The sequence below is a fragment of the Lipomyces tetrasporus genome (assembly GCF_029532465.1).
Source record: "Lipomyces tetrasporus strain NRRL Y-64009 chromosome Unknown POJ06scaffold_2, whole genome shotgun sequence".
NCBI lineage: Eukaryota > Fungi > Ascomycota > Lipomycetes > Lipomycetales > Lipomycetaceae > Lipomyces > Lipomyces tetrasporus.
This window is the reverse complement of record NW_026611597.1, coordinates 334,823-361,013: the sequence shown is the minus strand read 5'-3', so window position 1 is coordinate 361,013 and position 26,191 is coordinate 334,823. Positions and strand designations below refer to the sequence as shown.

General features: G+C 48.1%; 9 protein-coding genes and 1 non-coding gene across 10 annotated transcripts; 6 read left to right on the top strand and 4 right to left on the bottom strand.

Annotated features, from left to right (window-relative positions):
- Positions 1-123: 123 nt before the first annotated feature.
- Positions 124-2,625, top strand: POJ06DRAFT_279933 (uncharacterized protein; the record flags this gene model as incomplete). Its single annotated transcript, XM_056189852.1, has 6 exons — positions 124-446; positions 510-672; positions 724-854; positions 909-1,112; positions 1,160-2,479; positions 2,538-2,625. The coding sequence occupies 6 exons, from the start codon at positions 124-126 to the stop codon at positions 2,623-2,625; spliced, it is 2,229 nt and encodes a 742-aa protein (XP_056045974.1).
- Positions 2,626-4,717: 2,092 nt separating this feature from the next.
- Positions 4,718-6,487, top strand: POJ06DRAFT_265387 (uncharacterized protein; the record flags this gene model as incomplete). Its single annotated transcript, XM_056189073.1, has 3 exons — positions 4,718-5,403; positions 5,495-5,697; positions 5,901-6,487. The coding sequence occupies 3 exons, from the start codon at positions 4,718-4,720 to the stop codon at positions 6,485-6,487; spliced, it is 1,476 nt and encodes a 491-aa protein (XP_056045973.1).
- Positions 6,488-8,225: 1,738 nt separating this feature from the next.
- POJ06DRAFT_298865 (uncharacterized protein) lies at positions 8,226-9,514 on the top strand. The gene has a single exon (XM_056190663.1). It carries the CDS (start codon positions 8,337-8,339, stop codon positions 9,270-9,272), a length of 936 nt encoding a protein of 311 aa, XP_056045972.1. The 5' UTR covers positions 8,226-8,336; the 3' UTR covers positions 9,273-9,514.
- A 1,326-nt stretch (positions 9,515-10,840) lies between these two features.
- Positions 10,841-12,439, bottom strand: POJ06DRAFT_193392 (WD40-repeat-containing domain protein; the record flags this gene model as incomplete). Its single annotated transcript, XM_056184909.1, has 2 exons — positions 10,841-10,914; positions 10,966-12,439. 2 exons carry the CDS (start codon positions 12,437-12,439, stop codon positions 10,841-10,843), a joined length of 1,548 nt encoding a protein of 515 aa, XP_056045971.1.
- A 714-nt stretch (positions 12,440-13,153) lies between these two features.
- POJ06DRAFT_205746 (Dolichyl-phosphate-mannose-protein mannosyltransferase-domain-containing protein) lies at positions 13,154-15,905 on the top strand (the record flags this gene model as incomplete). The annotated part of the gene is made up of 4 exons (XM_056185363.1): positions 13,154-13,434; positions 13,496-13,532; positions 13,585-14,124; positions 14,177-15,905. 4 exons carry the CDS (start codon positions 13,154-13,156, stop codon positions 15,701-15,703), a joined length of 2,385 nt encoding a protein of 794 aa, XP_056045970.1. The 3' UTR covers positions 15,704-15,905.
- Positions 15,906-15,935: 30 nt separating this feature from the next.
- Positions 15,936-17,391, top strand: POJ06DRAFT_51038 (kinase-like domain-containing protein). Its single transcript, XM_056191137.1, has 3 exons — positions 15,936-16,110; positions 16,174-16,332; positions 16,390-17,391. Exons 1-3 carry the CDS (start codon positions 15,988-15,990, stop codon positions 17,197-17,199), a joined length of 1,092 nt encoding a protein of 363 aa, XP_056045969.1. The 5' UTR covers positions 15,936-15,987; the 3' UTR covers positions 17,200-17,391.
- Positions 17,392-17,478: 87 nt separating this feature from the next.
- On the bottom strand, positions 17,479-18,874 carry POJ06DRAFT_293990 (endoplasmic reticulum vesicle transporter-domain-containing protein; the record flags this gene model as incomplete). Its single annotated transcript, XM_056190452.1, has 3 exons — positions 18,573-18,874; positions 17,659-18,505; positions 17,479-17,608 (listed from the first exon to the last, which is right to left on the bottom strand). The coding sequence occupies exons 1-3, from the start codon at positions 18,763-18,765 to the stop codon at positions 17,479-17,481; spliced, it is 1,170 nt and encodes a 389-aa protein (XP_056045968.1). The 5' UTR covers positions 18,766-18,874.
- Positions 18,875-18,920: 46 nt separating this feature from the next.
- Positions 18,921-19,921, top strand: POJ06DRAFT_244910 (uncharacterized protein). The gene is made up of 3 exons (XM_056186566.1): positions 18,921-19,083; positions 19,134-19,237; positions 19,307-19,921. Exons 1-3 carry the CDS (start codon positions 19,066-19,068, stop codon positions 19,548-19,550), a joined length of 366 nt encoding a protein of 121 aa, XP_056045967.1. The 5' UTR covers positions 18,921-19,065; the 3' UTR covers positions 19,551-19,921.
- POJ06DRAFT_t11 lies at positions 19,901-20,007 on the bottom strand. The gene has a single exon. It is a non-coding gene; the product is annotated as a tRNA-Leu (tRNA).
- Positions 20,008-21,278: 1,271 nt separating this feature from the next.
- POJ06DRAFT_244901 (uncharacterized protein) lies at positions 21,279-22,649 on the bottom strand (the record flags this gene model as incomplete). The annotated part of the gene is made up of 4 exons (XM_056186565.1): positions 22,199-22,649; positions 21,551-22,139; positions 21,377-21,490; positions 21,279-21,338 (listed from the first exon to the last, which is right to left on the bottom strand). Exons 1-4 carry the CDS (start codon positions 22,393-22,395, stop codon positions 21,279-21,281), a joined length of 960 nt encoding a protein of 319 aa, XP_056045966.1. The 5' UTR covers positions 22,396-22,649.
- Positions 22,650-26,191: the final 3,542 nt, after the last annotated feature.

The window sequence follows — 26,191 nt, the reverse complement described above, 5'->3', positions numbered from 1 at the left end:
GCGGAGTCGATCTTGTCGACGGCAGTTCTTACGTTTTCCCGACGCGTTTTATTTGAAGATACCCGGAAGACGTACTTGTGAACTGCATTTGGATTTAACAACTATTGAATTTGCAAGTTTGCGATGACCGATCTTACCGTAGAGCAGCAAATCGACCAGCTCAACCAGGCGAAACAACTCGTGCTCCAGGATGCGTCGATTTATCCACAAATTATTCGGGGCATCCTACCCATAGCACAAAAACCAGAGCCAAGGCTGCGGTCGTGGTGTGCCGCATTTTTGGCGGATGGGTTTGCTTCGGCGGAGGTGAATGCTGGCGAGAGGCAGGTGTTGGCAGTCGCATGTTTGCATACCATTGAGATTCTTTTTGAAGAGACAGATTTTCATGTGCTGAAGAATTTGATCCAGTGTTCGGCGTCGATATATCCGCTGATATTTAAGCATATGTATGTGTCTATGATGCTATAACTTGATGACCTTAAGTCCAGGTATCGTCTAACGTGGGATAGATGCGCCAACAAAAGTGACAAGGAGACTCTTCACAGGATAACTGCAATCAAGAGTAGGATATTGGGACTATGGGATAGTGGTAGCGAAGGGATTAAGCTATGTTGTATCAAGTTTGTACAGCGGGTAATTGCTGTTCAGACACCTGGAACAAAGGACCCTCGGGTACGTAAATATGGTATGCTGATCTTGTAGGAGATACTGACTCGACTGCAGCTGGCCGATTCATCGGATGTTTCTCTTACCCAGGTTCCTTTAGATCATCCATTGATCCCACACCCTGTCCTTGAGGCAGAAGCCCAAGGTCTTTTGGACAGGTTACTAAGCGTATTCTACGAGCCAAACATGTGAGACCCTGGTTTCTGATGCACACCCTTGCAAAACGTTAACATGATGGTTAGAATTGAATCCAGCATAAGCGCCACATTATACGCTACTGGCATTTTAATTAAAACGAGATCTACGATCGCGAACAAAATTCTTACCCGTATCCTTGCATTTGATCCGCTGACAGCTCAGTTTGCGACAAGCGATCCCATGCGATTGAAACTAGAACTCCGCTTCATTGAAAAAAATTTGCGTATATTATTAGGAAACGTTTTGAAGTATGTCACTCTACGATTGGATTGAATATGCTGTTGACTATCAATAGGACCTCGAGCATTGCCAGCCAATATGGCACAAGGATTCAGCAATATTTGGCGCAACTCCTTCAAGCGAAGAATCTTTCCGTTGAGGATCTCGTTAGGAAGCGTGCAGGGGAGCCAATTGGTGCAGCAAACATTAAGCGGCAGCGGACGGATTCGCCGGCTGTGTTGACGCCGCCATCGCGCGATGTCCAATTATCATATGCACAATTGTACACGCTCATTGACCCGTCTCTACCGCTCACACGTTTTGATGTCAAGACCCTGCCTCATGAAGTTGCTACAGAAGTTGTGATTGCTGGATTGATTGCTTTGAACCGGCAGGCGCTCGATAACGCTATCATGGCTGTACGTAGGCGATATAACGAACTCTATCCACCGCCTGCTGTCATCAGAATCGAGGAGTCGTCTGCAAATGGTCAAACCGTGCCGGCGACTACGTATGTTGACGATGACGATGATGATTATGAGCCTGACTACGAGCCTGACTACGAGCCGCCAGATGTTATTGTTGCGTCGCCGGCGGCTCCACTTGCTCGGCAAGTGCTCGTGGATCAAACACAGCCCGTGATCATGGACCAGAAAGCGGTAGCAAATAAGCTACTTGCGGTCGATGAATTGAGTTACAGCGATGCGGATAGTGAGGATGACCGATACCGAGAGATGTCGGCCGATGCTGACACGTTCGTGCTGCCACCACCGAAACCACTCGACCAGTCCGAACGGCTTGAGCTTTTTCAGCAAATAATCGAGAGGATATTTGCTAGCGGGAGCCAGTTTGAAAATACTTTATTTGCTGATTCAACCAAGAAGACTGGCAAGGATATCAAGGACTTGACCAACGTGGCACTTGGTGGTGATATTTGGATCGTCTTGCTTAGTCGGCTCGGCACTCGCGGACTTTCAGCGCATATCGAAACTAAAGCCGAGACTGAGCTGAGGCAGGTCAGCTCGGTTATGGCAAGCTTTATTCGGGAAAAGCTATTTGCGCATGTGATGGCGGACTTCCGGACACGAGTCGACGTCGCCATAACGTGGTTGAACGAGGAGTGGTACAACGACAAGATGAAGCTTCGCCAAAAAACGACCTCGACTAGTAACGGCAACGGAGATGTGACAGATGACACGCTTAGTATCGAGGATTCACCATACGTTCAATGGGCATCTAAGATATTGGACAGTGTTATTCCTTTTCTAGACGCCAAAGACCGCGTGTTTTTGAGGTTTTTGTCAGACTTACCGGAGCTTACGCCAGGCATGATTTCTAAACTGCGACCATTGTGTCGCGATCCTGATCGGTCAAAGCTGGGGTATTTGGCATTGCAGTATGTTCAATAGTTTTTAGACAAACAACTAATGGAAGTATGGCTAACAGTTTCTTAGGTACTTAGTTAAACTGCGTCCGCCGGTAAGGCAATATTGTCTGGAGCTGATGGAATCGCTAAAGCAGGAAAGCAGCACGCAGACATAGCACAAAACAGGCTTTGGCAGTTGCACAGAGTATGGCATTTGGCAACATGTGGGATTTATCTGTATTATTAGATGGGTAGGCTGAGCCTTGTATTCGGATCATCTGTATATAAGCCCGCGTGTATTATAGTTAGACTCGTATAGGATTGACCACACGTAGTTTGTTGTGCAGTGCGTGCCACGGAAAAATAGTAAGTAACAATTAGAATACGCGGGCGGCAATAGCGTTGCGATGCGGACCGTAGATGACGCGAACCTGCGAAAAGCCGCGTGAAGTAACAAAACGCCCCTAACCCGACGCGTTCTCGTGGTTTTTGCACTGCCACAGCGATGGGCATCGAGGATTAGAGTTTCGTGCCTCAGTGTGACCCTAACCTGGTAAAATAAGGTTTCAACTCCGGCGATGAGGTCCGGGAAAAGAGGAAGTTCCACTTTCCAGGGGCATCCCTCAGACAAATCATCATACGCGCTCTCTGCACTAGTGCTGATATTATTGGTTGCTGTTGCAGTCAGCCAATCCCTGCGGCTGTGAGGACGACCTTGAACTGGAAATGGTGCTGTACGAATTAGTTAGGCAAAAGATGCCGGATGTTTCCTACCGCGAGTTGAGCGAGGAGAGGGTAAGGTGAGCCGCAGGGCCAGACGGCACATGATTGGCCGCGCGAGATGTGGCCGGGTATCGAACGACCACCTGCCCGGAGAGTTAATTATATATAACCAAAGCCAGGTATTGAGATCACGATTTATTTCGTCGCAGGTGGCTACATTCAGCCGTCTCAAGCCATGTAATGCTCCTATATGATATCTACGAGTTCCGGAGGCACTTGCCAGTTCGAAAACCATCGCGTAGCAGCAAGAAAATCGAGGCGATTGCGACCGGATATGCGCAGCTTTCTTAGACGGCAATTTTTCAGGGATTATGGCTCACACGCAACGAGACATGCGATTGGCTGACACAGAGTTGACGCGCCCTTGGTGGCCGTCAGAAACTTCGCATGACTGGCTCCAAAAACTTACAAATTTTTATTGGGATGGTGCTGACTGCGGGTAGAGGTCAGCAATATTACTTTCTCGCGTGGAATTGGATTACCTTGCCATGCCTTGGAACCATCGACATGATAACTAGCAGATTACGTTCCTACACTTTTTAAAGCGGGCGGCAACTATAGGCTTACCGGCATCAGCGGCATGACCAGGCGGGTCACAAATTCGATCCCGATGCGGGTAACATCAAGTTTGACTTGTTCGATAGTGTTCCTCCACTTCCAAGACCTACAATCCCAGACGCCGGTCACGTAGATCAATTGCTGCTGACACGTAACAAATTCCCCCTTCTAGCGAATTCCTATATCATACATGCTAAGTAGCGGGGAATGTAAATGGTGAGATTGCGGTTGTGTTGATCGATTGCCAAACAGGGTAACAAGGTTGCGAGACGATGAGATGATGATCGACTCTGATGGGGTGGCGACAAACGACGATGAGATCACTTAGACACGTTGTCCGCGAGCAGCCACCCTCTGTTTGGCTGCAAAACCCGGCGACACTGTCGCCCACAAACGGCGACTATTGTTCGGTTTCCAGTACGTGATAATCCTCACGCGGGTCTGCAACTGCGGGAGAAAACAGGGGTATCGTATCGGGCAAGGGTTTTGCTTTCACCGCCACGGTGCGTGCGGCGGCACGTGGCGGTGCAGAAAACGCAATTAGCGTCGATTCGACTGCTAGCCTCAGCAGCACTCGCGGACTATTCGTAGACACAAACTTGAAAGTTGGGGGCAATTTGACGAAATGGTTCCTTACCCTGTGATTGCCAAGTGCGAGAGCGATGGCCTTAGTGCACCTTGTATCGCCACTCGGCTCAGGTCCGCACGGCCCCAAAATACGGATCACATCCAGACGCCAGCTGCCAAACCACCAACGCTGCGTGTTCACACTCATCGCCGCTCAGCTTTAGTGCAACTACTCATGTCCTCCTCCTTCTCCATCCATCACCTTCTTCTCATCGTTTGTTTGTTCGCACCTTCATCGTTCGCTCGTGTACTTTAGTGGTTATATCTGCGTTTGTGTGCTTCTATTGTTTTTTTCCTATTATGCCTGAAGCTGCCGGCGCCGCTCTCTCCCTGTCGTTTGCGCTTGCTCGACCGTCATCTGGAACCTCCGGCTCTTCAGTCACTAGCCCTTCCATCCAGGACCATCAAGCGATTCCGTCTATCCTTCACAAGGGAAACATGTCTGAGCCCACTCCTACGTCTGGCAATGCGCCATCGAACGGAACGCTTCGTCTTCCGCCTCCTCATCGGCTTCTCTCTGACCCCCAATTTCATCAGCCTGGGTTCTCTTCCCACCACTCGGCCGTGCCGCCGATGGGGATGCAATCCCAGCCAAACCAGATAAATCGTCAGCTTCCGCCTCTGCATTCGCTCTACCCGCCGCCAGGACCAAACGCAGGCTTTCATGGACATCATCCGGCGCCGTCTCATGACCTTCTCCCTCCGGCGTCAATGATCGCGCCATCTGGCCAGTCTCCTCATCCTGGTCAACAGGTCTCATCATTGACGTGCCCTACATCGAACCCTCAGAACATGGATGGCACATCGTCTCACCATGCTCGATCAAATTCGGTCGTATCTGGGCTGTCCGTGTCGACCTCGCCAGCGTCGTCGACCGTGTCGTCCGCGGACTCCGTCCTCCCATTGAGCATAGTGTCGTCCACCAGCTCCGTGACTTCTAATGCCAGTGGAACGTCCTCGACGTCTAAAAGACGACCAACAAGAACGTGAGTGCAAGCACATTCGCATGCTCTGTCCCTGCTGGGGCCGCCTGTGGTTATGATATTAAATGCTTATCTAATCTCTTTCATTATATAGCCGCACCGCGTCAACCGGCTCTACAGGCTCAGTTGCATCTATTGCCTCACTATCATCATCCTCCGCGACGGATCTCGACGCCTTGGGTCGGAAGAAACCAAAAATCCCTCGCAATCCGACATCTTGGGACCCACATGACGATTTGTTGCTGCGACACCTCAAAGAGCAACAAAAGCTCGGCTGGAAAGATATTGCTAGTCATTGTGAGTCGCTATGCGCATTTTTTGTTATCTTGTACTTTGTGCCTTGCAAGCAGATAGCCCCCTATAAGCACGTTAATGTTGACGGGTCGTGGTCACGGAGCATCTTGAAAACCTCTAATCCCTAACCCTGACTTGCTGATTCGCTGGCTATAAGGCGTACACTCTTCGAGGCGGGACAGTATTCGTTGCTAATGCCTGAATAGTTGCTGGTCGGACGCCAAACGCTTGCCAGTTTAGATGGCGGCGGCTCATGTCCGGATCTTTGCGCGGTGGTCCTGCAACTCCTTCCGGCGAAAACAACAGCACCAGCAGCAACAATAACAACAGCAACTGGAATGAGGATGGTAACTGGGAGCGGTCTACTCAGTCTCCGCCATCACCTCCCATGATTCCGGCGACTACTACTCGGCCTCTAGTGGCTCCATCGGATTATGAGATTGAGCAAGAACATGTGACGCGGGAAAAGACGCAGCGCTCGGCCTCTCGAACTCTTCCTCAGCCGAATGCGCCTCAACAAAATGCTGGACAGGTGGCCAATCAATCGTCGGCTCCGGACCCTCCAAAGGACGAGTCGGACGAGGTCCTACCATCGTTACTGACGCAGTCGCGGCGGTCAGGTCAGAGCAAATCCGGCAGTGGCAAAGCTTGGTCGCAGGAGGAAGACGATCTGGTCATTAGAAACGATCTTCGGTTTGAAGAGTTGTCAGTCTTGCTACCAAGCCGAACCGAGAACGAAATCTGGGATCGCATCAAAAATCTCGCTAGCAGCAGCTCCGAGTCGCGCTCATAGCACTAACTAGATACGCAGCTGGGTTGCGCAGATGGATAGAGGTGACGTCATAGATTATACATACATATATTTTTCTTGTTCTCCAATTCACGTGCTTTTTACCATAGGCTTGGTGTGAATTACTCTTCTAAAAAGTCTTGCAAAAATTCAATATGTTTGGGATGGCGCGGTATTTTCATTCATGTATGGTATGCGTTTGTATGGGCAATACGAATGGCTCTGTCGTTACTTCGTTTCATGTTTTCCAAAAAGCAAGCGCGATGGATATCATATTGTCTTTTTTTCGATGGCAAACTGTGTTACGAGGCTTTGAAAATGTGACCTTTTTTTTGTCATTTTTGATCTGTATTTTTATGTGTCCAATTGTGTTTTTGATTTGCTTTCGTTAGTACATGTGTATATCGTTTTGCTTCGAGGAATTTTCTCGTTCTTATATATGTTTATGAATGAATGTCTTTGATGTCGAAGACGGCGGTTCGTATGTTGTTTTTGTTAAGTCTTTGTATTTGAGTTTGCCGATTAAGTGGGTCTATGTCGCTCATCGCCATATGGGCGAATGAGCACTCTACGCAGCTCTTTTTGTAGGTAGTTAGCTGTTTGATGTCAATATGAGTCTATTACTATTATCTAGATGTTGGGCGTAACCCGAAGCGCACATATTTAGCGACACAGGATAGAGCTCGCTGAGGATGTACTCGATTGCTTGTAAAAAAGAAAGCCTACTAACTGCCGCTGTCACTCGATACTTGCTGTAACCGTTCAGCCACCGGTGACAGGATACCGAGAGGCCCGTCACCTGGCTTCGGGTTAGGGTCTACTCTGGAAATTTTGTCCTGCTCATCTCATCGCTCCGCCCAAATGTTCAGTGGGTTAGGGCTTAATTCCTTGGAGGAGCAAACGACTACCCCGAACCCTATTTTTGCTGCGCCCAGTCCACGAGTAACCCACGTTACTTGCGGGTTAGGGTAGTCATGAATGTGGCTCAGGCCTGAGTCGGTGGGTTTGGGTTATTGTGCATTGTGGCTGGGTTTCGATTTACCCTGATGGCGCGCGCAAGAGCAAAATCGCATGACAATAATGTCGCCACGTCTTTCGTTGGTAATTGGCGCCACCCAAAAGCCAGCATTTTTGAGGCTGGAGTTTAGTTCGCATTTCGCAAAACGAGTAGCTGGGGACTTGAGATGGTTTGATCGGTGGCATGCCGAGTGCGTGGCTTAGGGGCGACGAGCTTTGCCGGGTTCACAAGGTAGCTAAAGGGTATTATTTCAGTCGAATTGTACGGCAATTAGGAAAGCCCTACAAGCGACAATGAATTTCATTGTTTGAGTTTGATTTTGTGGACTTTTGATGCAATAGTGCAGGCTTAATACATGAACGTGTCTCAAGTTGTAGGCTCGAATAACCCTTTGTGATAAAACACACCAAGCGCCAGGACGGCCAAACTCGCTCTGTTAGTTGATCGACCTGTCCCCTGAAGTCGCGTGAGCAACGTGTCCGAGAACTCGTCAGTAACGGAAGCATATAATGGTGACTTGCACTAACTTGTTACATACAAGGCCTGTTAGTCGTCCGCCCGTTACCTTTATGCCCCAGAATCTTGACTTCAAAATATCATACGCCGGCCAATCGAGGAGGGCGCATACTGATTGGCCGGAACTTCAGTTAAGCGCCGCACGTAATCACCCCGTTGGATGCGGCTGTTTGACCACGCATTAATTCCTACAATGATCGTAGGGGGCTGTACTAACTGATCCTACAACTCCTTTTGGTCCAACTGACGACCACACTCTGCAGGCCTAGATTTTAGGAGTATCTTGGCCACGGAGGATATACGTACATACAGGCCGCCATGTCATCTTTACCAGAACCGCAACGTCCTCCGTCACGGCGCACAACTCCGCGGTCCCATCAGCGTCCGCCTCGTCTGGAGGCTCTAAACCTGCCTCCTGTGGCAGACCTCACTGTTCTTACGCCAAGTCCGATCGATGAATCAGATCTTCTTCTGCCCGAACCAACACCAAACAAGCCCTCGCATTCACTATCAGAAAAGAAAATCTCAGATGAAGATGATAAGCAAGAAGAAGAAGAGTATGATGCCCCGAATCCGGCCACGGTAGCGCTTTGGCGGCACTATCTGTTCAAGGTACACAAGTACTCGTCGTACTCGTTCACAGCGTTTTTGTCCCTGCATCTTGTCACTGCGAATGCAATGCCGGCCCTAGTAGGGATCGATGCTGCCGACAATGCTGTTGTGCTCGCTCGAGTGCTCTACCAGATGCCGGTTGTTGAGGAAACGCTTGTTTTTGGCTCTTTGGCCGCCCATCTAATATCCGGAGCGGTCTTGCGACTTCACAAAATTAGACGCGATAAGCGGTGGTACTCCCGTCGCTTGAAAATGTCACGCATATCGTTCACAGGATATCTCCTTGCGCCGCTGGTCACCGCGCATGTCGTTGTCGCGCGCGTGATCCCGCTGATAAAGGAAGGCGACAGCTCGATGATCTCGCTTCGGTATATATCCCGAGGATTCGTGCGATCGCGGTTGGTTAGCTGGTCGGTTTATACCGCTATGCTCGGGTTGACGGTTTATCATGTCGGATATGGGTGGTCGCGCTGGTTGCGGATACGCAAATATACGCGGGTGCGAATCGCTGGTGTTACAGTTTTTGCGCTCGGTATTTGGGGATTGATAGTGGTTAGTAAGGCAAATATTGCCGGGTGGTTGGGTAAGAAGTATGATGCGATGTACGAAATGGCAGAGGGCATGGTTGGTCTCGGTAATTAATGCAAAGAAATGTTGCCGTCATGTCGGGCACATTTAGTTTGCATGGGACATTTTGCATGGTTGTACGGTTTGGAGTATTAATGATGTATATACGGCTTGACATTACTTCCAATAGTTAATGAATAATTATTAGAGTCGACGGACATAGATGCTGTACACCCTGCAGGAGCTCGCACTCGGGCGTCGGCATAATAGTGCAAACAATGTTCTGTTTGGAGCCTGAATCGCTGCGCCGCGTGTTGGGCGCATTTTCGTGGGTTACCCAGTCGTTTGCATTTTCTTCCTTTCCGGCAACCGCACACCATTCGACCGAAACCGACCGGCTACAGCAGTTACCTCAATTGCATAAATAATGTCGACACTTAACGTACGTATCGCTTTATTTTAGCGCTGCCGTTTCGGATATTGTTGTTCAAGTCTGGATATTGGCGAATTACGTTTGTTACGCTGCAACCCAGACTAAGTTGCACTCTGCACGCCCTGGATCCAGATCGGAAACTCGCGAGGAGGGCTCTACGTGATGAACCATGCGTCAATTGAATTCACTGTACTTGCCACTACAGGCTCTGAATGATGGTCATTATTGACCGGGGGTAACCAAGATTGCAGTTAGATGGGCATCATTTTCCGATACTTGCGGCGGCACAATCGTTACCTGTTATCTCGAACATCAGGTCTAACTAGATTTGACAGGTTTTCCGCTGGACTGCTCTCGGTGCCGGTGTTGTGTACGGACTGGTCCACAGCTACAGTCTCTCGGTCGCGTCTGAGAAGAAGGCCGCTGCCGCCGAATGGACCCACAAGGAAGCTTTAATTGCCAAGGCAAAGGCCGAGTACGCGAAGCTGCATCCTAAGCCTGCTGCTGCTGCCACTACTACCGGTATGATGCTGATTCCGTGTCTCGGTTGCGGGTTTGAACGAATACTAATAGTTCTGGTACAGCTACTCTTGACTTATCCGATCCTAACTTCGATTTCGCGTAAGTTTGGCCCGAGAACCTAGGCCGCATTCAAGGTCAATGTTCTAACGGTGACTATAGCAAATACCTGGAAACTGCTCTGAAGGAGTAGAAAAGTCCTCAATCTGCCACAGATACGAACTCCCTATAAATTAGAACTCCCCCCGGCTATTGTTTTTGTGTTTTGTTATTATAAAATCGGCATTCAGTGGAATTTCTTTTGTCTTGTGTATTTTATCGACGGAAATTGAATAGTATTACTATGATAGTAATGTTGCATGCGGTAGAATCTGGGTTTTTGTGTTAGATATTACGTGCAATGCTGTGGTTTTTGTGAACAAAAAGTTGCCTCTGAAGGGTCGGGAAGTAGTAGCATGCACATTACGATAGTTACAATCAAAACCATTAAAAAATTGTCATTGCCTGAGTGAGATTACCGTTCTGAGTTCGAACAAGTTACTGTGTGGACTTACATGACGTGGTCGTGGCTATGGTGGCGGCTGGCTAAGATAACCCAAATAAAAAGGAAAGACACGATAGATGTTCAAGGCATGACTTGGCAGTCAAAAGTATTATACATGTGGATGTCATGATATAGTGTGCGCCTGCATTATAATCCCATTGTCTCGGATGCCCACAACTTCACTGAACGGTCCCAGCCGCTGCTCGCTATAAATCTCCAATCTTTATTCACGTTAGATATGCGCGACACAAGGGGCCCAGTGGACTGCTTACCATTCGATATGTCCACGCTCATAGCCTTCTCTGAGTGGCCCTTCAGTGACTTTATTAGAGTCCAGGAGTCCGACTTCCAGATATTAACACATCCGTCGTATGAACTCGAAGCCAGGTACGATCCTCTTAGAGGAGGCGCTCCGTCTTCCTGCGTTACGCCAGGGATTTCGCCATCGCCATTAAAGAATCGAACATCGGACACCAAGCTCTTATGTGCTGGAATCGTGGCGGCAACTCTAACTTTCCGAACGTCCCATATTTTAACGCTCGAGTCTCCGGATCCCGTAGCTATGTGATACCCATTCGGCGAGAAATCAACCCCATATATTTCCCGGCTATGTCCGTCGAGCACCATGATTGTTCGTCCGGTCCGGAGATCCCAGACTCGCCCTACACCGTCCAGGCCGGCTGAGACGACGAGCGCGCCGTCTTGTTGAATCGCAACACAGTAGACTTCCTTTGAATGACCTTCCTGGATAAGCAGCTCTTGCTGTGTCTCTAGATCCCATAGTCGCCATGTGTAGTCGAACGATGCAGATGCTAGTAGACTCCCAGAAGGATGAAACGCCACGCGGCAGACGCGACCCTCATGCCCTTGTAATGTTGCGAGAGGTGCATCCTGTGATAGTGACCATAGCTTGATCGTACAGTCGCCACCTCCAGACGCGAGATTTACAGCGCCAGCCGGCTGGGTCAGCGTCGCCTGTGGATGCCATGCAAGCCCGCCAATCCGGTCTGTATGTCCTCGTAATATTGAAATGTCATCATCTTCCAGAGAAGGTACTTGGATCAACCGAATAGATCCAGTCCATGATCCTGCAGCTATTAATTCAGAGTTTGGCGAGAATCGAACGATAGATACTGCTCGGTCCGCAACAAATTGAGTGCCCATTAATGCATATGTCTTAAGATAATCTGACAATCCACGTGCTTGTTTAACTAATTTCGTAAGTGGAAAAGCGGCGTCCTTTATTTGCTGCAGACGTCGTTGGCGGGCCGCCGCGAGCGAGTATCGAGCGACCTGTTTCCGAACCTCGAGAAGATCCTCATCACCAGGCGTATAAAACTCCTCATCCTCTTCCTCTCCTTCTTCAGCCGTGACGCTTCGCACACTACCTGTCACACTCCGCATTTCGACATCCTCGTCGGCAGTTTCTTGTCGCTCAAGCAAAACTCTCCGCAATCGCTCTCGCCGATCGGCCTTATCTTCACCAAACAATGTTATAGGTTCACCTAGCTCACGCAGCTTTGCTCGCACTTTCAAGTCATCCGTGGGTACGGCGATTTGCTTTGCCCGTTGCCGACGTGATAGCTCCTCGAGATACGTTTGCGCTTTCATGTTGGTGCCATACATTGCATAGTCATTATCCACAGCAATATCCGCGAGATCCAGGCCGCCTCCCTGTGGAGACGGCGGATCAACGGACATTCTGTCGTCCGCCAGCCGTGCTTGTCGCGATGGATGAACCGACATCGTGAGCGTTGACATCCGTTGATTTAATCTTGATGTGTTAAATACCGTGACTCCAGCGCCGGCGTGAATTGACCCGCCGTAGATAAGCCTATCCTATACTGTCAGTAAAACCGATCAAGCTCCTAAGCCGCGATATGTGCTTTCTAACGCGGTTGCTGTGAAAAGTTGATAGCAAGTTTCGTGAACTAACTACATGAATTCGGGGTTACTGGTCTTGTCATGGTACCTGATGAGCGGCCATTTGAGAGAGTCAGCTACCATTGAACTAAAACTAAACCACAGTGGCTCGTACCGCGCCTCGTGCTCTTTACGCCTCGAGAATTATTTTGGTTCTATTTTGAGCTCAGTGGAACCACTGCTACTGACAACTAAAGGCCAAGGAGGATTGCTCGGCCACTGCATCTACTCGGAGAAGAAAACACTGCCGCAAGCTTGACAAATATATACGACGTTTACTTTTACTGTGCCAAATTGGACCTTATAAGTATCGAGATCCAAAGGCTGCGATGGTAGGGTTAGGGTGTAAATGACGTACGGATGGGCCCCGTGGAATTTGTGCTCCGTCGTTGCTTGTATTCAGCTACGTTACTAACACGATAACTTGTTCTGCCTCGCTGATCTGCCCCGACAGAACAAGTGTCCGTTAAATAGATTTCCCAGTATAGCGGGCCAGTTAGTCAATTTCCTATTTATACGTCACCAGCACGATTGATTATGGCACCAAAGGCCCCGACGCCCGAGAAGGGCGGGAAGAAAACTAAGCAGCAATCCAGCGCGTCTGCCGGGCCGGTTTCATCTGCCCCTGCGCCTGATACTTCGACAGTGAAGGCTGAGGAGGTAGACGATTCCAGTGGTCCTATCTATCTCGTTGCGAAGCCATTGACACCTGCCGAGGCCAGGAGAGAAGAGATCTACTACAACGTCGCGCTCTTCGTAATCACCATCCTCAGTTTCTTCACTCGATTTTACATGCTGTTTCACCCAGATCAAGTAGTGTATGTATTTGCTACTATTTCGACTTTTTCTGGACGACCCAGCGCTAATTGCATGTGGCAGGTTTGATGAGGTTCACTTCGGCAAGTTCGCTAGCTACGTAGGTGTCTGCGTGCATATTTCTATTATTGATCTGGCTAATGTGACATTAGTATCTACAAGGAACCTACTTTTTCGACGTTCATCCACCATTTGGAAAGCTATTGTTTGCACTTGTCGGTTGGCTAGTAGGCTACGATGGCGCTTTCCTCTTCGATAATATCGGCGACGGATACACTCACAACAAGGTGCCATACCTGGCGTACCGAGCTTTACCAGCGCTTCTCGGATCATTGACTGTGCCGGTTGTGTTCCTCACTATGAAGCATAGTGGCTACAGTCTGGCGGCATGTCTGGTTTCTGCAGCTTTGGTATTATTTGACAATGGTCATATCACGCAGACGCGCTTAATCCTACTTGACGCGACTCTCATATTCTCCATGAGCTGCGCACTGTATAGCTATGTCAAGTTCATGCGATACCGAAACTCTCCGTTCAGCCAAAAGTGGTGGCAATGGCTCCTTCTGACCGGACTGGCTCTGGCTTGTACTATCAGTACTAAGTACGTGGGTGCCTTCACCTTCTTCACGATTGGGCTTGCAGTTATAATCGACCTCTGGAATTTACTCGACATCGACAACGGCCTTTCTTTGGTGGGTACAAGTATGTGCTACCATGTCCATACCTCTCATCTAACGAGGATAGAAACAATTTGCCCAACATTTCTTTGCAAGGGCGTTCGCTCTCATTGCCATGCCATTCATGATTTACCTTTTCTTCTTCCAGGTTCATTTCTGGGTGCTCAACAAATCTGGCCCTGGTGATGACTTTATGTCTCCTGAGTTCCAGGAAACGTTGGGTGACAATGAGTTGGCACTTCTTGCCAAGCCCATCAACTACTACGATACTATTGCAATCAAACACAAAGACACCGGAGCGTACTTGCACTCACATTCAGACCGGTATCCGCTGCGTTACGACGACGGACGTATTTCGTCTCAGGGCCAGCAGGTTACTGGCTACCCGCACAAGGACGCGAACAACAACTGGGTAATTCTTCCTGCTGCTGGATTTCCTGAGAATGACAGGCTAGGTCACCCTGTCAACGGTGGCGATATCGTACAGTTGTACCATGTTGTCACAGGAACTTATCTCCTCACTCATGACGTTGCTTCGCCTTACTATCCCACTAATCAGGAGTTCACGACTGTCAGTCCCGAGGATGCTGCTGGTCCCCGTCACAATGACACACTATTTGAAATTCGTCTCAGTAACGGTAAAAAGGAGCAGTTCCGTACGAAAGGAGGTCTTTTCAAGCTTATTCATTTTCCAACAAAGGTTGCGATGTGGACACACACGAAACCGCTTCCTGACTGGGCCTACAGGCAACAGGAAGTCAATGGTAACAAGAACGCCCAGCAGTTATCCAACACGTGGCTGGTGGACGAAATCGTCGATCTCAAAGATGATCGAATGAAGGTTGAGAAGAAGAAAGTCAAACAACTTCCCTTCATGAAGAAATGGCTTGAGCTTCAGATTGCCATGTTCAGACATAACAACGCGTTGACGTCATCCCATCCATATGCGTCACTCCCTCCAGAATGGCCGTTTATGCTACGCGGGGTCTCCTTCTGGACACAGAATGACACTAGATCGCAAATATATCTTGTCGGTAATCCCCTTGGTTGGTGGTTCGCAACCAGCTGTCTCGCAGTTTTGTCAGGCGTGTTTGTCGCAGACCAGCTCACCCGTCGTCGGCGCTATTATGTTCTCGCCGAGAACGTCCGGACAAGACTGTACAACTCTGCGGGTTTTTTCCTTTTAGCGTGGGCCGCGCACTATTTCCCCTTCTATATTATGGGCCGTCAACTTTTCTTGCATCATTATCTTCCGGCTCACCTAACGTCCGCATTGGTAGCGGGCGCTCTCCTGGACTTCTTCTACGGCAACCCTGGCGTCTTCCCGGTCGCATACCAAGCCGCTGCCGCGGCATCAACAAAGGCAGCGGCAAAGAAAGGTCAAGTAGTGGAGTCAGTCGTGCACCGCCTCCAGCCACCGACAATGTACCCGCCTTCGTCCCTAATCAGCTACGCCGTATCGGGAGTTATCATAGGCCTAATTTTTGGGGTTTATTGGTTCTTCAAGCCATTTACGTATGGTGATCCAGGGTTGTCAGTGCCGGAGGTATTGATGCGGAAATGGATGAACTTTGACTTGCACTTTGCAAAATAAGATTTCTACAGGACGGCGGTGTGGGACCGATCCAGGAAGTCGTGATGAGGTTGAGGGGATAATACGATTAGAACAGAGAAGCAAGAATTTGTACTTATTTATCCTTGTAGTATATTATTTACCAACAAAGCTTATGAGAAATTTGGAGAGTGTGTCTAGACTAATTAAGCGGCGAGTAAGCCGAGCCCGAGCCGCACGCGCGTTAAAAGCCCATCATTGCCGTCAATCACAACGATTTCATTCCGATTTTTGATAAGTCAGCATTGCATACATATTGCTCACTGATGTCGTTAACACATTATTTCCTCGACTTCGCGTACACATTCACTAATTGCATCAACTGTTTTCCTACACCGTCGCTACATATAAACAATCGCAGTTACAAGATTCAACGGTTGCTAGGCGAGGTAAAGATCACATACTCGGGAAAGATTTACATCCGATATGGATTGACTAATGCCTATTAACAGGGTGGGTTCTCATACGTCTATCTCGTCCAGGCATCGAATGGCGAGTACTTTGCGCTGAAAAAGATTCGGTGCCCGTTCGGCGCCGAAAGCCTCCAGCACGCCATGAAGGAGATTGACAGTTACAAAATATTCAACGACGAGCATATAATTAACATTATTGTGCGTATTTGCTTCTTACAGATGGCGGATCGCGGGATGCTGACGTCGCGCCGTTAGGATTCGAACGTCGTTCAGGAACGCGACGGATCAAAGACGGTGTACATCCTTCTTCCCTATTTCCGGAGAGGGAATTTGCAGGACACCATTAATGCAAATTTAATAAACCATTCTCGCTATGACGAACGTGAGGCATTGCAGTTGTTTCTTGAGATTGCGCGTGGAGTGAGAGTGATGCACAAACATCGCGTAGGTCCGGGCTCCGGCCTGAATACGAGGCATGCCGGAAATAGCACGCTTGATTTTGAGAGAGAATCGCAGCCATTGATGGACGATGAAGGGGTCACACCGGCGACTAGCATGTCGAATTTATCGCCGTCCGAGGCTGCGATTCTGCCATATGCGCACAGGGATATTAAGCCGGGGAATATCATGCTCTCGCAGACGGGCGTGCCGGTGCTGATGGATCTGGGCAGTTGTACCCAAGCTAGGATAGATGTTACGTCGCGACAGCAGGCAGTGGAGTTACAGGACTATGCGGCCGAGTACTGCACGATCTCGTACCGAGCACCAGAATTGTTCGATGTCAAAACAAATTCTGTTCTCGACGAAGGCGTCGACATTTGGAGTCTTGGATGTACGTACTTTGCGCTACTATATTGCTCGTCGCCATTTGAGCTGCAGTCATCAGAATCAGGTGCTAGTCTTAGTCTCGCAATCATAAACGGACAATACCGATTCCCAGATGCCAAGTACTCCGAGCGGACCAAAGATGTTATTCGCGCGTGTCTTACGGTTGAACCAGCAAACCGGCCGGATATAGATAAAGTCATTGCGATGATTCAGGGTGCTCTGCAGCAGTTTTCATAGATTTCTTGTTGTTGACAGTGCACTTTGGGCATGTCATAGATCATGTGAGCTGACTGTGAACGAGTCGAGTCGCTATTCTCTATTCTATTGCCCATTGCAATTACTGTTAGATTTAAATATTCTATCCCGAAAACTGTTCCCATCCATCGTTTGGTAGCAAAGCGGCAATATGGGACCGGTAAAACAGGATTTTCTCGAGATGTATTTGTACAGCCGCCATGCATATCTTTTACGGAGTTCCTTCAAAAAATATATTGTCACTCAAACAATCAAGTACTTTTAAACTGCCTTCTTTTTACTCAACGCCTTGTCGGCCTCCCAGACACCTCTATCAATGACCGCCGCAACGGCCAACACGCCTCCGACAACCGCACAAACACCAATCAAGAACGACCCAAAGGATTTTGATCTGTCAGGAGATTAGCGGAGTAAGAAACCGACGTCGATTCACAAATATACCTTTCTTCTCTGTTAATCACCTTCATTGGCGAGATATCGTATGAAAAGAAAACGCCAGGAATACCTCCGCGAGCATGCATTGTGTTCGGATGGTCTTCATCTCTGCCTCCTTGAATGGCACGCTCGTGTGACGTGACAGAGTACTGATTCGTCTCGAGCGCCGATTCGCCTATCCGTTCAAATCGGGTCGAGACAACCTTGATGAAATACATGTAATTGAAGTTGCGTTCGGTTGTTTTCTTAACGGTGTCGTCCAGAGGATTATGGACTGTGTGGTGATGTGGCCCGAAAGATAGGTGGTGGATGTGGTGAGTGAAAGTATGCAGCACTTCGGAATTTTCAAAAATATTGAGGTCATGAAGATGCATATTCGGCGTGGAGTATGATTTTCCCGGCGCAAAGTGGAAATTTCCCACAACTTTGTTTACCGAAAGAATCCCTGCAACATTGCACCCTTCATGTGCCATTTCCTTTAGCTTCTCAGGGTATTTTTCTCGTTCGCATTGCTCGACGCCATGGCCATCGCCAAACGCCCAGCCAACCTCTTGGTAAGCGTTTCGGACATCATCGCAAGTATTACAACACCGCTTGCCTTCCTCGTCTTTTGGAATCGCACCATAGCAAGGGCCGCAGTAACTTGCGTCGAGGTGGTGAGCGTTGTCGCCCGAGGGATGCAGGTCAAGCGATTCCGTAGAGATGACACTGCCATCCTGGCTGAGTCTGGTCTTGGCTATTCCATGGGTGATTTCCGTCTGCTGTTCGCCCGACACGTCCATTACATCGAGCGTCAGTATCTCACACGGAACCGTCGGGAAAGTAATGTTGAGGTTAATATTCATTCGCTCTCCTGTATGCACATCAGCACCCCTGAATATCCCAGATGCATGAATGGACATTGCCGATTGTACACTCACCTCTGGTCTTGTCGACTATCAGCTCTGGACGGTTGACGATCCGTCTATAGTCGGACCATTCTGAAATAATCAGCAGCACTATAACAACAGCAGCGACAATGGTGACGACACCGCCAGACGTAGTGCGCACCCGCGCATCCTCGACAGTCTTGGTGAATGCATCGAACGTGGTCAACCGCCGTCGAGGTGGCATACTTGAAATCTTCGGGTGCGTGCAATTGCCGTACCTGACTGCTAGCTGCCGTAGTTTCTGTGGTGGATCGTGTGCGGAGAATGGTAGATCCAAGTTGATGCAACCTGTTCTACCAATTCTGCCAGAATTCAAAGTCGACACGTGCACCATGCGTGGCAGAATGAGCTAAGCAGGGTTAAGGGTTCATCATTTTGGCAATCGCAATCCACATTCAACTTGCTTCAAACTACCATTGCTTTGAGTTGAAGTTTATCTGGCATCTAATTACACTTCTTACAAATCGGACCGTATATTTTTACCATGAGCACTAGTAGTAGAGTAAGTACCAGTACAATCTGCGTATTCATAATCTCCTGACGTTGTGCCAGAAACTTCAATCAGAGATCAACAGGATTCTCTTTGTCAAGAATCTCTCATACAATGTCACCTCAGAAGAACTATACGACCTCTTTGGCAAATTTGGGTCAATCAGGTATAACTGCGTCTTTTAGTTCTAAAATCCTGCCACCACCGAATCTGATAGACGCTAACTAAGAAAAAGGCAAATCCGCCTCGGCAATGCGCAGAACACACGGGGAACGGCATTCGTTGTCTACGACGACATTCAGGACGCCAAAATGGCATGTGATAAACTGTCTGGGTTTAATTTTCAAAATAGATATTTAGTCGTCTTGTACCATCAGCCCGACAAGGTGGCCCAGACAACCTCGCAGGGTCAGGGTGCGACGAATACGGAGCACAAGTCAATGGCGGATATCGCGTCTACCCCAAGACGACAAATATAATTCTACTGTGGGAACTATTGGAATGCAAGGCTCGAAAATGTACATTATTGGGTGTCTTTTCTATTACAATGCTGGAGTTTGGATTTAGGTACTCATAACGATTCATACTGTCATTTCAAAATCATAAACAGTCACAAAAAGTGGGTCAACTTCGAGGATTCTTGTCTTGATTGACTGCCTGAAGGCTAGACGGTATTTGATCAAGTGTCTCCTCGAATGTCATATGCCCTTGTTTGGTGTCGTCCTTCATTCTATCGCATCCAATAGCTTCATCAGATGTTAAACAGATGTCCCATTCTATGCAAAGGGATTGCACACCCGAGAAATCGCTCGGGTGCAAAAAAAAAAATTGACGGGTGCGAGGTTCGAACTCGCGCGAACTTACGTTCAGCAGATTTCATCAGATTCACACCCGATCACTTAAGTCTGCCGCCTTAGACCACTCGGCCAACCCGCCCATTATACTGATAGAATTTTCGCAAGTGTCCACACTTAAAGCTAAATAGCTCCCCGCCTTGGTGTCCATATATATATTTATCCGCTTCGTTTTACGTTCGCTCCTTTGTTTTTCGCCAGAACTTGCGTGTAAATAGCTTGTATAATACACCGGCTTTTCAAACAAAAAAAAGTACCCTAACCCTTTATGGGTGAGCTTGCGGACATGTCGCACTCGACCATCCTGGATTTCAGGGGCAAAAGTTGTTAGTGCTCAGACATACCGTGCAGTCTCTGAATTACACAAGACCGGATCCTGGATCCCAAACTTGTGTTCTGCGATTATTTTCTGATCGGCCCCATTCGCCGCGGAGAAAATTACGTTCACACTAATTCGAAAACGGCTCCACAAGGCAAGGCTGGGTCGCAACATCTGCGCATTTTAGACCGATTCCAGTACAACATATTCATCCGTGTTCGGTACGTCAGCGTTACAAGCCAAAGCGCGAACTGATTATGTGAATTTTGTATTCGGAAGACGGTAAATTGGTCATTTCGGCTCCCGGACCAGCCATGCGACTAAGCAATGACGTGCGACTCCGTGCGAATGAGAAGGTCTTTCAAGCATTTAATATGACTCGAGTTGGTGGTGGTCGGAGCGTCAATATCATAATCGAACGCTACCCACAACTGATGCAAGAAAAATCACAAACTAAAAATGGGTAACAATCTGAAATTCAAGGGGCTTAACTATGGGGCAGCACTTGGCAGGGTAAAGCAGGGTAAGGCGGCGCTGTAATAGGTATAGGGCAAGCCTTACTCTTTATCTCTGTGAGTGCGGCTCATTTCTATTGGAATTCGTGCATTCGCGCATGGTTCAGCCCCCTTAACGCCATCTTATCTCTATAGGTCCGGAACCGTCTTGCTACAAGTAGAACAATCTTGACCTTTGGAAGAGTTGACCAGAATTTCCAATTGAACAGCCCCCAACCGTGGCGCGCTTTGAAGCTAGGGGCCCAATAACATGTATGCAATATTTACTAAGCGATCCTCATACCTATGCGGTCCTCCAGAATTAGGGCCCTTGCTGTGTTCACGCTATCAAGCTCAAACGTGATATCATGCGGTAGAGTTGTCCATAGCCAGGAATATTATCATATATATATATATATAGCCAGGAGGAACAGAGTAACAAAGCAACAAGGAGAACAGAGAAACAAAGCAAGGATAAAGAAGCAAGAAGCCCGTGTGTCTGCGACACATGAGTCATCCAAGACTACGTTACAGAATTATTCACCATGGCCTTGTAATGAAATCGGCAAACCTCTCTTCTGCCATCGCAACCATTCCCGTCTTAAGCCGCCTCAAGAAGCGACGACCATTAAATGAACGATGAAATCCTCGATTCCCAGGGCTTGCCACGCATCGTCCTCAAAAAATTCACTGACATGAAGGCCAACTGTTGTCGTAAGATTGTGATGGGGCCTCCTCTCTTCAATCAGCGGCTAAATTACACTGTGAGCATGTCTAGCCTCCACAACATGACCCATGATGCCATTACTCACGAATTTCTCATGGCCATTGGCTCGCCAGACTTCAATAAATGCTTCTGTCACGCCTCCGGCCCAAACGTGATCGCGGTAACTAATCGGTGGGAAGTATGAGCCGTTCAAGGGTACAGTTGCATTGGCATGCCGATTCATAGCTTGCTTTTCTGCTTCAACGTCTCCGATATCCTCAAAGGGGTCGGTAGGATTTCGAAATCGTGGAGACTCATTAAGGCATATCAATACACAGGCTTTAGCGTGACAGCCTTGGATCCACATGTCTTTGTTACCGAGAAGGGAATCATAGTTCTGACTGAACCCGACCTCAAATGCGACCGTCACACGGCCGGCACCACCACTTATATATTTGAATAGTCCGTCTGCCTGTTTCACGCTATGCTCATAGCCGCCACCTGATCCCCGTACATCGCTAGATCCAGCATCCACAATTCTGTCTATGCTTTCGGGGCTGTGATGAGAGAGATACTCCTCAATACTGTTCATGATTTGACGCCTAAGCTCAGAAGCCGCAACTTCATGCAGGTCTTTTGGTACAGTCACCACGGTCACGGTCTCAGTGACACTGTTGTATGACAAGCGTGGGTAGCTACAATATCGAACTCATGAGCTAATATCTGGAAACAAACGCATCTCGTAGGCTAATACCTCTTGTCGTCTAGAAAGAGCTCAGACTTTATCTTAGACCAGCTTTCGTCTAATTCCAAAAACTGGGAATACGGCATCTGAATATCTAGTCTCTGCTCTGGTGGATTGCTCTTCAAAAGGTCGAGTGCCTTGTCAAATTTCGAAAGCGATTCCTCGTCTGGGACTGGAGACTTTTCCGTTGACAGTGTAACTGACATCGCGCTCGATATATCCGTTTTCGATGCTGTGGATTCCGGCGAACGCGCAAGCTTAAAATACTTACTCGAGTGTTCATCTGATAGATCACTCGACGGCGAAGGACTTTTGTTCACGGGCGTCGATCTGGGGTATCGCTGTTGCAGGCGGTTGTCGATCTTGCACGCGACGTATAACCGTAGGGGATCGATGACGTCCCGGAAAAAACTGCGTCCATTTTTCCGAAGCAGTTAACAATGTGAGAGCGAGATGTACACACTTAGGTAATGGAGAAATATCAAGTTGTCACGTTGCTGAGCGGACTGCTATCTGTTTATGCTAGCGCGTTCTATGGTGCTAAGCCGAGCTCTGCCAGCGTTTAGGTTTGGATCAGCTATTATTATTCCTTGTCGTCTTTTTTTTCGTGACTATTTACTTTTTTTTTTGTGCCTTTTTGTCCCTTTTTCTTCGCACAGTACATGCCAGTAAATAGCTTGTAAAATACACTGGCTTACAGAGAAAGAAAAAGGTAAATCCGGCTAATATGGCTTGCGGATTGTACGTAGGGTATGGGACTTTGGGCCGTAGAGGCTTTGGCCGGCTACCACCAGACCTCCAACTTCTATCGAAGAACCAAAAAAGCCATGGATCGTGAAGAACAGATACAAATGGCTCTATTAACCCTGCAAAATAATGAGTGTAGCAGTGTTAACGCTGCTGCTGCTCAATTTCATGTTAGTCGTTCTACCCTTCAACGACGCGTCTCTGGAGGCAAATCACAGTCTCAAGCTGCTGCAACTAGACAGAGTCTCACAAACGCGGAGGAGAAGACTCTTGAGCGCTGGATCTCTCGATTGCTATTACAGCACACCCGGTAACTCATGCATTGGTTGTGGAGATGGCTAAGAATTTCGTGTTCGACGCGTCCGACACGCGTCAGCCCGACTTATATATACAAACCAATAGGCCACGAATGGATCTATCGCCACTTGAATCGGTTCCCACATTTAAAGACGGTCACTACGCGTCAATTGGATTCGGCAAGGCATCGAGAGGCTACGCGTGAGAGGGTTGACCAGTGGTTTGGTGCAATTGAAGTGCAGTTTTCAGAAAAGAACTATGAATCCGTAACGTATTCAATATGGGTGAAACAGGTTACGGCATCGGAACAAGTCGATCAAACAAGGTGATACTTTCCAAAAAAGCCAGTCAAAAGTTATTCCAGGCCGTCAGGAATGGATGACAGCCATTGAATGCTTTTCCGCAGATGACAAAGCTCTACCACCTTTGATCATCTTCAAGGGTTCACACACGAATACCAACGGGGTAGTACCTGATATTCCGCCAAACTGGAGATTCCCTACCAGCAAAGTGGTTCGACATCTGATAGCCATGGAATGGCCTGGTTGACCCAGATTTTTGAGCCAGGAACTCGTGAACAGTCTGGATCTAACCCCCGTCTCCTGATTGCAGATGGCCGTATCAGCCATATTACTGCCCCGTTCATCGCCTACTGCATGGAAAACAATATCGACCTTATGATCATTCCACCTCACTGCTCACATGTGCTGGAACCACTGGATATCTCAGTGTTTGGTCCATTGAAGACAGCTCTTGGCAGGGAGACCGATGACATTACCAGGGTAGGTATTGGCCGGATTAAGCACTATGAGTGGGTCCAGATGTACAAGAGGGGAAGGGATAAGGCAATTACGGAGCGTAATACCCAGAGTTTGGAGAGGTGCTGGTCTGTTTCCATATAACCCTCAAAAGCTGGTGCGCCATATTCCTGAACCTCCTTCAGCCATACAACAAGTCCTACGAACGCCTGTGAATCAAGGGGATCTCGATTGTTTCTTGCTGAAGAGCTCTCTCCCAGACGACACTGAGTTCCGAGAATCAATTGCAATCTTGCAATCGGTCTTGAACAACCAGGAACAATTTACGTCACCAGTCAAGCGATATATCAATCGCCTGACCGACGTTTACGAAATGCAAAAACGGAACTATCGATTATGCACAAGCAAATGGAAGATGCGGCAGAGGCTCTTCAGTCCCGGAAGGTTCGTAAGAGGGGTAAACGAGTGCAACTAGAAGGGAAATTCTTGTTTAGTACTGAGGAGTTTTCAAAAATTGCCGTGGATGCTACGAAGGAGGCCACAAAACGGCCTCGTGGATGCCCGCGCAAGCGCAAAATTGAAGAAACTAACGAACCAGTTGTGAGGGAAGAAGGTGAGGAATTATCTGGATCTAGTAACTCTTCTTTAGAGGATTAGTTTTTAGTATAATGTGTTGAAGTTTGGAAGAGTGGTGGTAGACGGCGTAAGCCCCATACCGCCCTGTTTTGCTTCTTATTGTTCAAATTTGTATTATCGCATGCACGTCTCATATATATAATATCAATTTATATTACGGATCAAAAAAATAAACGAAAAAGGGATATTCAGAAATGAACGATCCTTTCGGCCCGCATTCACCTTCGATGGTTGGTGGCCACCCAACACCAAGACGCCAAATGTTTCTAAATCACTGGTGCCCTGTAAGGTGTCAAGGCGTTCGGGCGTAACGATATGATATATGTTACGAATAGCTGCGAAGCTAGTAACGAGATATTTTAGAATTTTTTTTCAATGCAAGACTCGGCAGGACTTACTACATTCTTATATGGGTGCTTTCCTTCGGTCATACCCGAGCCTGCGAATGTACAAAACTCAAATCAAAATCAAAATTTACAACGAACCAAGTCCACTATCGAATTCCTGAGCTTCCAGAAACATGTCTCCCTATTCCGAGCATCCAGGCCAATTGTCCGAGGATTTTCCGGGAAGACAGTTATTTACTTAAAGTGAGAGAGTCGTATTAACGAAAACAGGTGAAATTTTGATTTCCAAATAACGTTTGGCGCTAAATTATCAAAGGAAATCTGCTAACCTAATTAGGCTAGTGTAATCATTTTAGATTTATCCGATCAAGGCGGATAGGAAGGCGGATACATTCGACAAAACGGCGGATGAGGATCCGACAAACTCCTAATGGCGGATGGCGGATGGCGGATACGGTCAAATTAGGCGGATATCCGCATCCGACAAAGCCCTATACGGCTACTAGCAAATCGGCAGCCAATGAAAAGCTAAAGCAGCTATCATATCATCATAAATTTTGTATAAGTTATATGATAACGTACATGTATAACGAGCGGCGCATTTTCCCGGGGGGCGTCGCTCCCTCCATACTTGACAGTTTTCCCTCCACATCAAAGCATGGAATCTTCTTCTAATGAAAGCAAGATCATTCTTGCCATCGAAGCACTCCAAAGGACTAAAAAACTAAGCGTTAGGGCTGCAGCAAAGATATATGGCATTAGTGAAACGACACTACGTCACCGACCTGCCGGCCGACAACCACGACGCGATGTTCCAGCCAATTTGCGGAAATTGACCGACCTAGAAGAATCAGTCCTTGTTCAATACATCCTCGACTTAGCTGCCAAAAGATTTACTCCTCGGCTGTCTATTGTCGGAGATATAGCAAATCGAATTCTCGCGACACGCGACGCGCCAAGCGTCGGGACGCGTTGGGCTTCGAACTTCGTCAAGCGCCGCGCAGAGCTCCGGACGCGTTTCCAGCGGAAGTACGACTACCAGAGGGCCAAAATGCGAAGATCCAGTAATTATTTGTAGCTGGTTTGAGCTTGTACGCAATATAATCGCGAAGTATGGCATCCAGGATACGGATATCTATAACTTCGACGAGACTGGGTTTATGATGAGCGTTATCTCAACCGCAACGGTTGTGACAAGCTCAGACGGGCGTACAAAG